This window comes from Uloborus diversus, chromosome 9, assembly GCF_026930045.1.
Source record: "Uloborus diversus isolate 005 chromosome 9, Udiv.v.3.1, whole genome shotgun sequence".
Taxonomy (NCBI): Eukaryota; Metazoa; Arthropoda; class Arachnida; order Araneae; family Uloboridae; genus Uloborus; species Uloborus diversus.
In genome coordinates, this window is record NC_072739.1 from 146,186,240 (window position 1) to 146,204,771 (window position 18,532).

At 34.0% G+C, this 18,532-nt stretch overlaps 1 protein-coding gene across 1 annotated transcript in view; it reads left to right on the forward strand.

The window, feature by feature from the left end:
- Positions 1-2,533: 2,533 nt before the first annotated feature.
- The window catches only part of LOC129230550 (cationic amino acid transporter 2-like), a 121,988-nt gene continuing 105,989 nt past the window's right edge, over positions 2,534-18,532 (forward strand). Inside the window, exon 1 of the mRNA XM_054864954.1 lies at positions 2,534-3,164. Coding sequence (XP_054720929.1) covers positions 2,534-3,164 — 631 coding nt within the window. The remainder of the gene's footprint in view (positions 3,165-18,532) is intronic.

An 18,532-nucleotide genomic window follows, 5' to 3' on the forward strand; every position in this document is an offset into this window, starting at 1 on the left:
GTGCAAAAACACAGTGCAAAGGATAATACATTCTCCAGAGCAACGGCTGAAAACGAGACTCCACAGTTAGAAAGCAAAACTGACTACTCTCCATTCAAAAGACGACCGGCTATTTATAATTCTAGAGAAGATACGACAAAATTCGATAAACTTCGATTTCTTTCTGGATGATTAAAGTGAAAAACAACGTAAATAAAGCACAAATATTGGAGAAGATACAGCATATAGCTATTTCAAGGCTACAATGGAGCCTCTTCATCAGTGGAGAAAGCTCACCAACACAACCAAAAGTTGCGAGAGAACTGACAAGAACTAAGTGGACACCGGTATTTATACTAAAGAGGGCCAACCAATAAGAATACAGGAACAAGACATCAAACAACCAATCAGCGAACAGCATGTACACTCCGGACTCAAAGCAAGGCAAGAGACAACCAATCAGAAGCCAGGAGACAAAAAGAGTGCGAGACACCAAAGAAACAGGAAAGGCAATTATAGAAATTGCTTCCAAATATCATGAAAAAATGGAGTGCTGGAAAAATCATTGACAAGAGAATGAGAATTTTTCCAAATATGGTAAGCTTCCCAGAAATCTAGGTCATAAACCGAAGAACATTTACAAATAATCTTTGCAGATGAAAAATCAAAACAGTGACCAGAAGTCCAGCAATGCTGAGCGATGGAAGAACGAGCAAGTTCTTTATGCTTAACATAGTTTTCGTGCTCTTTCAGACGGTGCTTGAGAGCACGTTTAGTCTGTCCAACGTAGCCAAGTCCACACTTGCAGGAGATGCTATAAATGCCCCAGTTGCATGGCAATCAATGGGGTCCTTTAAGTTTGTAAATTTTATCTTATTAACTGGAGAAAAAGCTGTATCGAAACCAAATTTCTTCAAAATCTTTGCAACTTGATGACTAACTTTTGGATAATAAGGCAAAACAATAGTATACAAAGCATTGGAAGCAGAAACCTTTTCAGAATGAGAGGGCTTAATTAACTTATTATAAATTGAATCAATGATGCTAGGAGAATAACCACGATCGAAAGCCACTGCTTTAAGATAAGAAAGCTCAGCATTTAAAGAATTGGAGGACGAACAAATGTTCAAAGCACGAAACACAAAAGCCTTGAATGAGGCCAACTTTTGGTTTGGAGGATGAGAAGAACATTTGTGAGGAGGTAGTGTAACAGCAAAAGGCTTACGAAATACCGAAGTCATAAATTCAACATTACTTTTAGTAATAAAGACGTCCAAAAATGAAAGAGAACTATCAGTTTCCATTTCAATAGTGAATTGGATGCAAGGATCAATAGAATTTAGAGTAGAAAGTAAAAGTTCATTATCAACCTGGTTTTGGCCAAGCAAAACAAAGCAATCGTCAACGTAACGAACATAGAACGGAAACGTTATGGTTTCAAAAAGTTTAGTCTCAAAATAGTGCATATAAATGTCACTTAAAATAGGACTCAAAGGATTACTCATTGCTAAACCTTCAGACATGCGAAAGTAAGTACCATTGAACACAAAAGTATTCTACTCAAGACAAACACGAGTAAGTGAAAGAAGTTCATCAATCTCAAAACTAGAAAAATGATGCTCTTGGAGTCTCAATTTAAGACAATCCAATGCCCCAATAACCGGTACATTAGTGAAAAGTGATTTCACGTCAAAAGAAGCCATCGTTAAACCATGAGGCTTAAAATAACGTAACTTCTGAACAAAATGAACTGAATTGCTGACAGTAAAAGAGTTGCTAACTAAAAGAGAAGAGAAGGTAGAAACTAAATACTTAGCTAGTTTATATGAAGCAGCACCAATGTTTGAAACAATAGGACTAAGAGGAATGTCGGGTTTATGAACCTTTGGTAGAGCATAAAACCTGGCACAGTGTGCAACAGAAGGAGTTAAATACCTTTTTGAAGACTCGTTGGTGATAGGAGAACATTTCACAACATTTTTAATAAGGTTAAATTCTCTAATACTAGGGTCTTTGTGAAGTGTCACATAAGGACCGACCTCAATTAGCTCATTACATTTACCTAAATATGAACTTTTGTCAAGAATAACAATTTGGTCGCCTTTGTCAGCCTTAGTAACAACTAGATCAGGATCTAGATAATTTTTCATATAATTTCGGCTTAAACGAGCCTTTCGATCATATTTTTTGCATTTGTTATGTCTGAAGTGAACAGGTTTTGTAGTCTTAGACTAAAGAAGTATAGGTTTTTGTATCATTTGTCCTTTCTTTGTTGTTGTAAACGAAAGAGAATTATTCCCAAGTTTATTTCTTTGAAATGTAATCTTTCTTCATCTCCTAAAATTAGCAAAGTGCTTTTCCTCTCCAAGTTAGCTCTGTTAAGAGCTCTTATTCAGGAAACTCGTAAAAAAAAAAAAATCTATTATTGAAAATGAGTTGTTTTCTTTACATCTCAAACTTTCGAATTCCATCTCTAATTTTGATTTGATTGACAGAAAAAGTTGGAATAGGGTTCTTCAGTCTACTTCTAAGCATAGGTCTTATTCTTCATAAGATGTTGGAATCTCTTTTCGCAAATAATGCTGATAATGTTTCTTATGTTTTCCCTCAGGTGAATCAGAATGCTGTTCCTAATCTTTCTTCCAAATACTTGACTCCAAATCAGCTTAATGCTCTCAAACTTAATAGCAATTTTGCTTCTTGTTCAAAACCTTCTTTTCCTAAGTTGGTGGCTCCCGTTGAGAAAGCCTTTAGATTTAGTGCTCTCACTGCTTCTCAAAAGGATTCTATTAGGCATATCATTGCCAATACTGTGGATTTTAATTCCAAATTGACTTCAAATACTTTTTGCAAGCATGCTAATTCTTCCATCAAAGGTTTGTGTTCTGATCCTGATCTAGTTGTTACTAAGGCTGACAAAGGTGGCCAAATTGTTATTCTTGACAAAAGTTCATATTTAGGTAAATGTAATGAGCTAATTGAGGTTGGTCCTTATGTGACACTTCACAAAGACCCTAGTATTAGAGAATTTAACCTTATTAAAAATGTTGTGAATTCTTCTCCTATCATCAGCGAGTCTTCAAAAAGGTATTTAACTCCTTCTGTTGCACACTGTGCCAGGTTTTATGCTCTACCAAAGGTTCATAAACCCGACATTCCTCTTAGGCCTATTGTTTCAAACATTGGTACTGCTTCATATAAACTAGCTAAGTATTTAATTTCTATCTTCTCTTCTCTTTTAGTTAGCAACTCTTTTACTGTCAGCAATTCAGTTCATTTCGTTCAGAAGTTACGTTATTTTAAGCCTCATGGTTTAACGATGGTTTCTTTTGACGTGAAATCACTTTTCACTAATGTAGCGGTTATTGGGGCATTGGATTGTCTTAAATTGAGACTCCAAGAGCATCATTTTTCTAGTTTTGAGATTGATGAACTTCTTTCACTTACTCGTGTTTGTCTTGAGCAGAATACTTTTGTGTTCAATGATACTTACTTTCGCATGTCTGAAGATTTAGCAATGGGTAATCCTTTGAGTCCTATTTTAAGTGACATTTATATGCACTATTTTGAGACTAAACTTTTTGAAACCATAACGTTTCCGTTCTATGTTCGTTACGTTGACGATTGCTTTGTTTTGCTTGGCCAAAACCAGGTTGATAATGAACTTTCACTTTCTACTCTAAATTCTATTGATCCTTGCATCCAATTCACTATTGAAATGGAAACTGATAGTTCTCTTTCATTTTTGGACGTCTTTATTACTAAAAGTAATGTTGAATTTATGACTTCGGTGTTTCGTAAGCCTTTTGCTGTTACACTACCTCCTCACAAATGTTCTTATCATCCTCCAAACCAAAAGTTATCCTTATTCAAGGCTTTTGTGTTTCGTGCTTTGAACATTTGTTCTTCCTCCAATTCTTTAAATGCTGAGCTTTCTTATCTTAAAGCAGTGGCTTTCGATCGTGGTTATTCTCCTAGCATCATTGATTCAATTTATAATAAGTTAATTAAGCCCTCACATTCTGAAAAGGTTTCTGCTTCCAATGCTTTGTATACTAGTGTTTTGCCTTATTATCCGAAAGTTAGTCATCAAGTTGCAAAGATTTTGAAGAAATTTGGTTTCGATACAGCTTTCTCTCCAGTTAATAAGATAAAATTTACAAACTTAAAGGACCCCATTGATTGCCATAGCAACTGGGGTATTTATAGCATCTCCTGCAAGTGTGGACTTGGTTACGTTGGACAGACTAAACGTGCTCTCAAGCACCGTCTGAAAGAGCACGAAAACTATGTTAAGCATAAAGAACTTGCTCGTTCTTCCATCGCTCAGCATTGTTGGACTTCTGGTCACTGTTTTGATTTTTCATCTGCAAAGATTATTCATAAATGTTCTTCGGTTTATGACCTCGATTTCTGGGAAGCTTACTATATTTGGAAAAATTCTTGTTCTCTTATCAATGATTTTTCCAGCACTCCATTTTTTCATGATATTTGGAAGCAATTTCTATAATTGCCTTTCCTGTTTCTTCGCTGTCTCGCACTCTTTTTGTCTCCTGACTTCTGATTGGTTGTCTGTCCCCCAGCTTTGAGCCCGGAGTGTACATGCTGTTCGCTGATTGGGTGTTTGATGTCTTTTTCCTGTATTCTTATTGGTTGGCCCTATTTGGTATAAATACCGGTGTCCACTTAGTTCTTGTCAGTTCTCTCGCAACTTTTGGTTGTGTTGGTGAGCTTTCTGCACTGATGAAGAGGCTCCATTGTAGTCTTGAAATAGCTATATGCTGTATCTTCTCCAATATTTGTGCTTTATTTACGTTGTTTTTCATTTTTTTAATTTAATCATATCGTAGCACAAAGCTTATCTGATAATTTTTCATATTCTTTCCGGATGTTTTGTTTTTGTTCCATTAACAAATCTTATCATTAAGAAATGGAGGGAACATATACTTCATTCGAATGTAAGGGGGTTGTATATCCATTACAAGAAACTATTTACAGGTTACGTTATTAAGACAATTTTAGATGAAAGATAATGGAATAAATGCCAAATTTAGCCAGATTACAATAAATTAATCATAAAAATAATTATCACTTACAGAATTTGTGTAACACTATTCTTAATTTTCTTAAAAAGTGATCTTAATATGTACAAAAAAAGTCTTGTTTTCAGGAGTTACCAGGAAAAGTTGTCGTTCTGCCCTGGGTTATTGTAAAATCATTTTTGTTAAATTCCATTCGTAAAACATACGACTCAACACATAATTTTAAAAAAAGAACAATTAATTTGAATTTTGTCATCTTGAATTCAAATTATGTTTTTCGCAATCACGAGTGTGTGTTCGTATGTATGTGTGTGGGGGGGGGGGGGTATGTGTATGTGTGTAGGCATGTGTGTTTGTGTCTGTGTGCAGTCATGAGTGTGTGGTTAGTTGTGTGTATGAGTGTTTGTGTGCGTGGGGGCGGGGTAAGTGTATGTGTGCGTAAGCATATGTGTTTGTGTCTGTGTGCAGGCATGAATGTGTGGGCAGTTGTGTGTATGTGTAGGTGTCTGTATGCATGCGTGTGTGTAGGGGTATGTGTGTGTATGGTGGTGTTTGTGTATTTGTGTGTATGTGTTTGTGTGTGTGTTGGTGCGTGTATGTATGCGTGTGTGTGTTGGATATGGACGCAACCTGGAGACGGTTTTCGCTAGAGGAGCAGCATCGTGAGGCCGGCCGACGCGACCGGTGGTGATGGCAGAGGGTGGTGCCGCGCCGGTGGAAAAAATGATAGCACGCCAAAAACAGTCAAATAAAAGCAATAAGCAATCGTGATTGCTCAAAAATATCAAAATTGCATCCATGTTGAGATACAATACTTAACTGAAACATTCATTGAATAAGTGTAACTACTCTTAGTTAAAATCTATATCTCTTGACTTATCTTTAGGCACAATATTGGAAACGAATGCATCCTTATTATACATTAGAGCTTCGAATTAAATGGTAGCATATGTATCTAAAAGCTAATATAAAGTTAGGGCATGCAGCACTAAACAAAAATTATTTTATTAAATTTGCTCCAACCAAAATATTCCTTACCAAAATCTAAACTGAACCCAAAATATATTTCTTAGTTTAATCGTCTTCTAATCATTTGCTTAGAAATGTTTCTTTTACTCAGGCAATTAGCCAGGAATTGATTTATACTAAAAGAAGTGCAGGATCCCTAAGCCCACATAGCTAATTTTTAAACGCAAATCACATGAATTTCGCATAAAATGTTAAAATGTGCATAAATATTGAAAATAAGTGTGGGAACTAAACTCCCCCCCCCCCTCCGTTAGTTTCTATGCAAATTACGTCCTGCTCTTGTTCTAACATTACCAAGGGATTATTCGCAAATACTTGTAGGGAGTCAACTAGATTTAGTTACAATAAATTAACTAATATTTTTTCGAAAGTTAAAAGGAAGAAAAACAAATATTTCAGATTTTTAGATGGCTATGAAACAGAATAAAACTTCTGAGGCACATCTACTTCATAGCTGATGGAAAAAAAGTGAGAATACTTAGTTCAAATCTCATTTAGTTCCATTTCAATAAAAACTCTTGAATTTTTTTTAGTCTTAATGCCACATAAAAAGCGAAAAAAAAAACACTTTTAAAGCTCATTTTTCTTTAAAGTCTTTTTTTTTTGTCCATACTGTTGTTTTAAGTGCTCGCAATTTTGCTTTTTCTTTTCTTTTTTTTTTTTTTTTAATTGGAAGTAGGGGCAAGGAAGAGAGGCTGAAGAGCAAATTAATTGGTATTAAAAATATTATTTGCATAAGTTTTATTGCGCAGCCCAGTAGACCGTTTTTATGAAAGTGTTTATTCTAATTTTACTGAAATTGAAAATTATTTACCTAAGTACCATCAACGAGTAATTACTGGTAATGAATTAACACAGATTCTAATTATTTGAAAGCTTTAATTAGTTTTTAGTAGCCAGTGTCTTGATTTTCGACCAACTTTATCAATCGTTAAAACAGACTAACATTAAAGCAATTAAATTCAATTGCACACGATAATGGAAAATTAATTTCAGTAAGTTTCTCATCATTAGTATAAAACTTTTAAAGTTAATTACTTTTGATTGTAATTAAGTGTCTTAATAGTTCTTCAAGAAAATCACTATAAATGTTAAATTTTAATTTAAACTATCTCATGTTGCACTCATACGTTTTTTGTTCTGCTAAGTTCAACACTTGTCCCCCCCCCCGCCCCCCAATAAAATTGAAAACTCGTAAAATAAGACATTTTTTTTCCTAATATCTTGCAACTAATTAAAATTAACTTCAAACATTTAAAATCAGTTTTACCTATGAACTAAAAATAAGGCATCTATTCTGCATTGCAGTTGACTTGTGAGTCATGGGGTTTTTTCTCTGAGTACACTTCTATAGAGTTACCTTTGGGCTTAAGAAATGAGCAACCGTTACTTTGAATTTAGTATCTGAGGAATAATAAGAGTTTTTTCTTTCTTTTTTTGAGCAATCACGATTGCTTATTGCTTTCATTTGACTGTTTTTGGCGTGCTATCATTTTACTTTCCCACCGCCACCCTCCGCACCATCACCGTCGACCGGCTCCTCACGATGCTGCTACTATAGCGAAAGCCGTCTCCAGGTTGCATCCATGTACTACACACACGCGCATACATACACGCCTACACACACACACACACACACACACACACACAAACACACACACACACACAAACACACCCCTACACATACACATACACACACGCATACATACAGACACCTACACATACACACACACACAAACACACGCCTACACATACACAAACACATATGCCTACACACACTTACACATATCCCGCCCCCACGCACATACATTCATACATACAACTACCCACACACTTATGCCAGCACACAGACACAAACACATATGCCTACACACACATACACATACCCCCTACACACACATACACATGCCTACACACACATACACATACCCCCTACACACACATACACATGCCTACACACATATACACATACCCCCTACACACACATACACATACCCCCTACACACAAACACACATACCCCCCACACACACACAAACACACGCCTGCATACATACACTCGTGATTGCGAAAAACATAATTTTAATTCAAGATGTCAAAATTCAAATTTTTTTTTCAGAAATTTTGAATTGCTTATTTTTCACTTAACCGTTGAATGAGGTCAACGTTCTTTGATTTTATTTTTCTATGCTTTTAATGCAGATGTCCATGTGCCTCGGAATCGAATCATTTAGAAACGATCTTCTCGACTTCACACAATCCTTTTTAAGCGAAAACTGTATCCCGCGCACAACATCCAGCTCCTGGCATTCATTTGAATTTTGACGTCTTGAATCCAAATTATGGCACCGAGAAAAGACATTAGTAAAACAAGAAACCCAACGAATAGGATCCTATCGCAATTTGTGATTATGAAAAACATAATTTGAATTCAAAATTTCGAAATTCAAACTTTTTTTTTTTTTTTTTTGAGAGTTAGTGGTATTAATTTTCAAAAAAAAAAAAAAAAACAGCTTTCTTTCGATTTAAGCTCACTACAATATCTATATGCACGTGCCTATTTGCGCAATTCAAGGAGGAGAGGGTCATACTATAGAGTAGACCGGAGCAGGTTTAAGCGGATTTTTTCAATGAATTTTCTAATTTTTTTGTTTTAACCTAGGAAATTTTAGACACTGTGGTTTTATGAAGCAATCAATGAAATCAAACTTTGCTTATTCAGTTGTTGCTCAGCTTGTGTTTTTAACCGTAAAAAAATGTTTTTTGAGTCCAAGTTTACGCATCGAGTGGGGCACGTTTACACATATTAAAAATGATACCAAAGAGTAAGTGAAGTAAATATTTGACCAAATTTAAATGGTTTACTTCTCTTATATAGCACTTGAAAACTAAGAAAATCAGAAAAAAAAATTAAAGAACATTTTACAGGGTAAACTAAAATCATAGGGCTTAGTGCAATAAAACCAGAAACTATTTAGTCATCTTCTTCATCGTTGTTAGATTTTACTAACAAAAATAAAGTATTTCTTTTCACATACTTGTCATGGGACTGTGTTTTGACATCTAAGACATTGAAACCTGTCTTGTCCTTTTTTCCATGGGTTGTGTACTTTCAAACAATAGATGCAGGTACAATTTTCTACTTGGTAAACAGAATCGTTCACTAATTTCCTTTTTACAGTGTGCTAACATTTTCCCTGTCGCAGGTTTTGATGTCATACTTCTTTCTTTGATGTCTTTGATTTCTGCTTCAATAGACACTTGTAACTTTTAAAGTAATTTCTCCTTTTTGTTTTGTTCTAATAATTATGATTTTTTTTTCTGTGTAGCTTCTAACTGCTCTTGTCTGAGGGCTTCTTTAATCGGAGTAATCAGTTAGGATTGTGCTCATTATTTTTTATTTACTTTCCTGGTTCCTAAACTTTGGTCCTACTTTTTCAAATAGTTTCAGTTGGGGTAGTTCATATGTGAAGATGTGGAAGCAGGCCTACTGGAATTATCTTATATTATCGATAAGCATTTTCGTTGTTAGCCGACTTCAAAAAAGGAGGTTATGATTTCCTATTGCGGCTTTTTATGTATGCTTTCGAATTATTCCAAGACTACTGGACCGATTTTAAAAATTGTTTTTTGGTTCGGAAGGGTATACTTCCCAGATGATCCCATTGTAATTTGATCTGGATCTGATAAGGGGTCCCGGATAAATCTAAGAAACTTTAAATTTCATACGTCACGGTCACGTGGTATTGCTGTGATCGGTGTATTTTCACACCTAAGGTTTTGGCTTTCTCTTGAACGATATTTAATTCTCGCGGCACATGGATGATTAATTTTCTTAACGCTGCGCCGCCTGTTATTTTTTTTCCCTCACTTTATTAATTTTGTATATCGTCTCACTTAGTGAACCGGTTTTTATGCTTTTTTTTTTTTTTTGTTTGTTTGGTGGTGGTTTTGTTTAGGGGTGGTCTAACTTAGGTTCCAAATCTTTGATTTACCCTATTTGTTCTTTAGGGAAAAGTTAAGGGTAAAAAACAATAAATTTCATGCAATTTCCCTCACAAACGATTAAATATAGAACCCATTGATAAACAAAGGCCATAAAACAACAACACCTAACGTAACTGAGTAGGTTTAGTTTTAAAGACTAATTTCGCGTATAGATAAACTAGTGTTTAATTCACGATTCGGTGGGTAGTCAGTTACGTTATGTAGTTGTTTATAGGAGGCCCCGACTTCAAAAGGTTATTAAAAATTAAGAGATCGTATATAATTAGTTAGATATTTAAAAAAATTCATCGTATAGTAATTAAAATCAGTGTTTATTTTATAATTCGGTGTTTAGTTTAGCTGATTATTGTACTGGAATTGTAAAAATAAATTTCATTTCTATGTTTGGGTAGGAAATAGAATGTAAGTGTAATCAGTTATTTTTTGGTTTTTATTCCTGGGTATTTTTTGAAGGCGGGGTTTTTTTATTTTTGACATCTAGCTTGATTCTGTTTGTGTTTTGAACGGAATGTCTTACCATCTTCAACATAAAGAAAGTGTATTAGTGAAAAGGTTAAAGCTGAACAGGCATTAAAATAACACTGAACACTTTATGATTATTAGTTATAAAATACGAGTCTGTAACTTAATGTAGTTTAGTTAAAAATTAATGGTGATTTTCAAAACTAAATAACCTGAAAATACTAAAGGTTTGAAACAGTACAGAGCGGAAAAGCGTCCGGGGTCCGTTTAGAAGTAAGACAGAGTAGTAAGACACACAGTGAGAACGTGCCCCGTGGACAAGTTTGAATTTATTTTTAAAGTGAAACAAAATGTAATAACTTTTCTGTTCATACAAATACAACTCGCAAAAAAAGGACAAAATTCTGTTAATTTTTATGCATTTATTTCTTCTTAGCAAAGTATTATTTATTCACAATAAGCTTCAAAACGTTCAACACAAAATTTACTCAACTTCGTAGAAAACAGATTATTCTACCCGCATGCTAAACAGAAGCTCGACTGATGCTCAAAAACTGAGAATATTTGCTAGGGAGCAGCATCAATCTGGTATGACTGTTGGCTCTCCAGTTATAACTCGTTTTGGGAAAAGGGTACTGCGTAAACGTGTCCCGGTCTACCCTACCCATACATTTATTTCCTACCCGCACGGCTTTGCCCATAATAGAAAAATTAAAAGGCCTTTTGGCTCACCTGTATATTTACAAATAATGTATGGTGAATTTTCTGGCCAATTGGCTTGTACCCATGTTACGGTTCCACGTTATGATAATTTCGTATCTCGCCAATTGGCTCGTGTCCATGTTGCGGTTCCACGTTATGATAATTTCGTAATTTACTCGTCCATCCTATGATATTTTTGTTCTTAAAATTGTAGCAGAAAAAGAACCACAACGAATTTTCGAAAAAAAGCTTCGAGGTGCACACTCCCATGCTACAAATTAACTTTGTGCCAAATTTCATGAAAATCGGCCGAACGGTCTAGGCGCTATGCGCGTCACAGAGATCCAGACATCCTCCGGACAGAGAGACTTTCAGCTTTATTATTAGTAAAGATAAAGAATACAATCACTTCAGGTATATCCATGGATACGTTGAAAACTTCCATAGTGTCAGGTTGGCGATACATTGATTTAATCAAGGACATGCCAGTTTTAATTAAAAAGAAAAGAATCAGAAAGGGTTTTAATCTTCTTCTTCAATCTGAGGGTTTCTGCATTCTATTCCAAACAGACATAGGCAAGTCCTAAAGAACTGAAATATCTTTGGAGAGCAATGTAAGGTTCCCCCCCCCCCCCACACACACACAAAAACCTCTCCCCAGAAAATCTTTTCTCGTTTACCTTATCTCCAATACGAGGAGAACGAATTCAGCACTTTTAAAAGTTAGAGGCAGTAGAGATAGTGCGAATTTATGATGACTTCTCATAAATGAAAAATCTGGGCGTGAATTGAAAATCTGGAAAGAAAAAACTGACTAAGACGGGATTAAAAGGTGTTTGAATGAGAAATTAAACATTAAATTTTACTCTTGAATTAAGATAAGTCTAAGTTATTCTTTACTAAGTCATTAAGGTGTGCGCTAAATTTTTTGTTTTAATCTATAACGCCTACGGATTGGAACCATTTGTCAAATTAAACTTGTTTCGTTAAAAAATACTTTTTTTAGAGAAATTAAAACGTTTACTTATGTGAGGAGATAATGAAACGCAATTTTAAAAACAATGACAGGGTAAGCTGCTGTACCCATGGACAAAATTTACTTTTAAATTTTTGCTGGTCTCTGGGAATGGATAATCGATCGAAAAAAAATTCTGGCAGAATCTACAGCTTATCATCTAATTTGGCAATTTTTACCAGGTGAAAATCTCAAAGCTTTCAACCTCAAAAAATTTTTTCTTAAAAACCGTCTTCTTTGTCCGTGGGTACAAAACCCGTTCACCCAGCGGACAGGTGCCTTTATACCCATGGACATATAAAAAAATAATATATAACTAGGTCTGAGGAACTCAATTATACTCAATACATTTTCATAAGCCATTTTATGTTGAAATACTTCAAACATCCATTGAAAATAACCTTAAATAAAATATGCAACAGAAATTAAACTTTGAAAATTAATCGAAATTTTTTTTCCCTTTTTTTAAATTTTCCTTAATCATTAACATCAGTGAACTCTTTAAAAAAGTTTTTGGCCTTAAGAGAGTTATTGATGTTATGAATAATTAATATGTTTTTAAACCAAAAACAATAACTAGATTTATGATATTATGGCTCTCTATGTACCTACATAATAACTTCAATATATATGCAAATTGAAACCTTTAACTAGAATTAACCCATCACAAAAAACTCAGTTTAGATTAAATCAACAAAAATCTAGAAAAATCGACTTCAAATGAAAACAGGAGGGATTGGCGGTCTGAAGATCCTACAACAGGTGGGGGTTACTTCAACTCTATATCTTCAAGCCCTTCTTCAAAATCATCATTATTGTTAAAAGCAAATTTTGAACGTTGATGACAAGACACCATTTTGAGGTACTTCACATCGTAAGAAGACTCAAGTGTGACCCAAGGAAAAATTGCTGTCCATGGGTACACATGGTTTCCTTGGGTACAAAGGTATGCCATTTTGGTTTTGCAAGGCAGTCACATCGACAGGAACACAGTTTTACAACATTAAAACTCAGAAGCAAAACCTGCAAAATGTAGGGAATCATGATACCTACAACAAAAATGAATAATACAATACACGACGGACGAAAAAAAAAAGAAATTGCTCATGTTTTTTTTTACTTAGATCCTACTAAAACCGAAAAAATGTGATGGAATCTTAAATGTTTGATGGGGTTGAAACTTTCTGGCGTATTGAAGAAGGCTGTGACACAGACGTTGAACCCCAATTAGGATCCCTCTCGACGATACCCGGAATTTCCCGATCCAACGTCCGTAGGTACAACCGTCCGTGGGTACAGCAGCTTCCCCTACTATGTTCTTAATGAAAGTTTTTTTTTTTTTTTGAGCAATCACGAATTGCTTATTGTCCTCACTTGACCAAATTTGACGTTGCTCTGTTTTTTCAGATTGCCCTGACGACGATTATAAGTAACTCGTTGTTTGAATATTTATTAAGAAGACAAATCTTCGTCGCGATGGTTACAAATGGTTTGCATTCATTCAAAACTTAACTTAAGAAGATTTTTCTTTTAAAAAAGGGAAGGGTGTAAACTTACGTTTCTCTAGGGAAAAAATCAATATACATTGTTAAAACTACAGGATGCATTCGGCACCTTTTAGGGGAGAAACGCTTGTTCACCAGCGACACCCAATACGGAGCCGAAATCGCACCTCTAATAGGGTGAGAAACAGGCACCTTTTAAAAAATAGACAGCCGGAGTGAAAAAAAGGAACCTTTGGAGAGAGAAATGACACCCTTACTATAGATCTTTCTTCACCCTCCCCGTATTGTGTGCGTTTTTGAATACAGTTTTTTTTTTTTTTTTTTTTTTTTTTAAGTTTTGTTTTGATTTATGGTATTCTTCGTTTTGGACATTTTTCACATTGAACTCGATACTGGAAATGATTAAAACATGTAATTACAACATTTGATCATATTTCCGAGTTTTCAACATAGTTAGGAAGTGCTCATTGCTCTAACTCAGTGTTTCTCAAACTCTTTTGACTCACGGGCGCGGTAAAAGCAAATGAAAAACTTTGCGAACCAGTGAAATCTTTATCGTTTTCTTAAAAATTCATAAAATAAATAACATTAATAATAACTCTGGGGCCGTTAAAAACATGTGAAAAATTCAGAGTTCTGACGAGTTTTTTTTTTTTTTTTTTACAAAAATGTAATGTTAAGAATTAATAAAATAATAAATATCTACCCCTTTACTTGGTATCAAAGATCTGTCACAAATCGTTATAATTTAAAGAGGAGTAATTATTTAAATAATGTGAGAAATTATACATTTACTAAAACCTTGACGCATTCCGAAAATGAAGCATAGCTGTAATTATGGATTATTTACATGAAGAGCCAAAAATATTCAGGGATATTACAGTTACGGAAAAACAAAATCGTTTCATAAACGTTAATCAAGAGTAACAAAATAAAATGCACATGAAGTTTTTCGATAGTTAAAAAAACAAAAGAAATTTATAACGCTATCCAGACATTAACCGCTAACAGGAAATGATTCTAACACTTGAATGAAAAAGCCGTTTTGAATGATGGAAATTTCACGATAGTTACGGTTAACGGAAACTAAAAGACAGTAACGGTAACTGAAAAGCAATAAATGCACTTTTAACCACTTAACTATGTTTGAAAGCCCTAAAAGCTACAAAGTGATCAAAAGCTGTACTTACTTGTAATTTCGGATAATTAATCCAAGAAAAATTGTGTATAAATCCAATAGTGTATTTCATTCAATGTGAAAGACACACAAACGCAATCATCATTTGTCCGCCATATTGAGGTGGTTGAATGTATGTCTAAGGCAAAAGCGCATGCGCAATAAGTCTTTTTTGTGATTGCATGCTGTTTCGGCTCCTCTGCTCTATTTTCTAGCTTGCATTGCACCTTCAGGCACTATGCTTTCACCTTAGAGGGAATATTTTCACTCGTCTGGAACCACTGGTTATAACAGTGTAGATGAACTATAAAAAAGCAAAACTTCATCTAAATACCACATTTCCAAATTATTAATTCCCATCGTTGAGAATTGATAAGAAATAAAAATATTTAACGTTATACGCTGTAAAAAATATTTATGATAAGTGTTCTGGTGGATAAAGTCATAAAATCTTTATCTTTATCACCGCATCCTAATCACTATTTCTTTTTTAACCGACTTCAAAAAAGGAGGTTATGATTTCGTATTGCGGCTTTTTATGTGTGTTTTCGAACTATTCCAACTCTAGTGAACCGATTTGAAAAAAAAATTTTTGTTTGGAAGGGTATACTTCTCAGATGGTCCCATTGTAATTTGGTCTGGATCTGATAAGGGGTCTCGGAGAAATTTCATACGTCACCGTCACGTGATTTTGCTGTGATCGGTGTATTTTCACACCTAAGGTTTTGGCTTTCTTTTGAACGATCTTTACTTCTCGTGGCACATGCATGATTGATTTTTGCAACGCTGCGCCGCCTGTTAATTTTTAATTTTCGGTGTTACTAATGTATTTATTACTGCGTAGCAAAGCAGTAAATTAAATATATTTTGATAATTTAATAGTTGAATCAATTGCCTTAATATTTTATTTACTAATAAATAACTTTATTTAGGCACTAAAATATAAAGTTCTTTATTTAATATTCCAGTTTTAAAATATATTTAGTGTTCAATTGAGGGGGAATTGAATACAGAACACCCCTCCCCCTCGATTTAATTTATATTCTTTAATAATATACATTATAACTGCGTATGATTTCTGAAGTTTGACTAATATTCTAGATTTACTATTTCACGATAACGCCAGTTCAATTTGAAATCAGGGTTATATTAATTAGCAGGCTTCAAAAAAGGGATGAGGTTCTGAACTCGGATTTGCTTTTAATTTGTACAATGTTCCATAAATACTCGAAGATACCTGGACCCAGGGGTTTGCACAGGGAGGGGGGACACCTGTTGGCTGAGGCCCGAGCCTGAAGGGGGCCCAATATTTTTATAACTAAGGGTGAAATATAGGGGTAAGCAATATGGAGAGGGGCCTGGAAAAGTCATTTGTGATGGACTCCAAAATTTCTGTGCACGCCCCTGCCTGTACCGATAAGGAAAATCCTTTTTTTCTTTGAAACGGTGTACTTCCTCGGCGGTCTAATGGTAATCAAGTTCAGGTTTGATGAAATTGAAGGAACTCTTCAAATATCATACTCACATTTAAATCGATTTGAACTTTATTAATTATGCTTTTTTTTTTTTTTTTTTTTTTTTTTTTTTTTATAGTGGTGGTTTTGTTTAGGGGGTAGTATAACTTAGGTTATAAATCCTTGATTTACCCTATTTGTTCTTTAGGGAACAGTTAAGGGTAAAAACAATAAATTTCGTGCAATTTCCCTCACAAACGATTAAATATAAAACCCATTGCTAAACAAAGGCTATAAAACAAAGGTATATACTTTCTTTACCTATAGTTAAAGAAAGTACTAAAAAAATATATTATTAAGAGTAATGATAATGAAAATATTGAATGAAGGATTTTCTGAAGCAAACATAAAATAACATGCGACTTTTATCACGAGTTACATGACGCGTATTGCGAAACATAAATTACAATTTACAATATTACAATTCTAAAATTTACAATTTCACAAATTTAAACTTAAAGCGATTTTTTTTTTGTGACTCGTGCATTTGCTTTCGGAAAGCAAACTTTGATAAAGTTGAATTAATGATGAAGACAATTTGTTTTGTACAGAGTTACACATTTGAAAAAGCCTTTCTTCACAGTCGTCAGAAGTCTCCAAGACGCTCGCCGTGTTATTTACACCACTAAAAAGCAAAAAATAAATTACTTTTAAATAAAAAAATAAATTACTATACGATGAATTATTTTAAATACCTAACTAATTATATACTTTATTACCGCATTGCAAGAAATTATCAACGAATATGCTCGTCTATTCGATGCATTTTTTTTTTTTTTTGAAAGAGAATAACGTTGTACCAGGTTTTTTTTTTTTTTTTTTGGTACAACAAATATAGTAATAAGTTCAAAAGTTTTAACTAGTTTATTTAAATTTCACAAAATTAGTTTCTTTCTTTTCTGCTTCAATTCTGTCGAAATTATTTCCAAACGATCAGAAGAAGAAAGAAACTTCAGAAAGAATTTTCAACGTAAATGAATGTTTTTCTGTTTACTACGAAATTGTGCATGAGAAAATGATTAAATTCATTTTTCACTGTCGACAATTAATTTTCCTTATTAATTTAGAAAGGGAAGGAGAAACACTAAGTCCGATTTCTGGTAAAGAAAAACTTTAAACTCATTAGGGTTTTTTTTTTTTTTTTTGCAAAACAGATTAAAGCTAAAGCTGTCTGATCTGTTGGACTTTTTTAATGTCGAGAGAATTTCGCAGCATTCAAAGTTAGTGAGTAAACAAAAAAAAAAAAAAAAAACATGTGTAGGAGATGGAAGCCGCATTGTCTTTCTTGTCTTCAAATTCAATGCGTTAGACAAAATATTGCATTAATTCATTCTTAGCTATTTTTGAATGTTTTATCGACAATTATTTTTCGAACACTAACTAAATAATTGTCTTTAATGTTGGTATGCAAAATAAAATTACAAATTTTGCTAAAAACATATTTAAAAAAAATAATAATAAAACAGCATTTGGTCGAAACTTCAACGCAATTGTGGCAGATCAAGAAATTGTCCAAAAAATTTCTATTTTTTGTGTGCACGTGTTCCACCGATGGCAACTTTTCCGTGCTATCCATAATCGAAAGTAAGAAAAAAGATTTATTCGTTTCACCCTATTGTTCAATTGCCAGCTGTAATAACGAATAAAATATCGAAAATACCTTTTTCCAATTTCAAGCCCGTTCTCTGAATTTTCTTTGCAAACGGGCTATTAAAATAGTTCTCCCTTTTCTTATCTTCATATATGTAATAGCCAATGATCGAATAACGCTTCTGACGTCATCAACAACGCTCCACGACATGATAATTTGGTTATATGTTTTGGTAATGTTTAACATGCAGGGAAAGGCTCATTCTGACAAGGCTGAACTCGATCCGGTCACTTAACTGTTTTACCGATAAGACTGTGTCATTTCAGGGGAATGAAGAAAGGAAAAAGTGAATAGGGTCAGGTGGGGGTAAAATGGGTATAAAATAGCCTACTTTTGGATTTTGACTCAAATATTTTTGTCAAAATATTTTGTTTCTAATTTTTTTTTGTTTTAAGTATACATTACATATGTTGAGAGTAGAATTAAATGATTTTCATACATAATTTGATA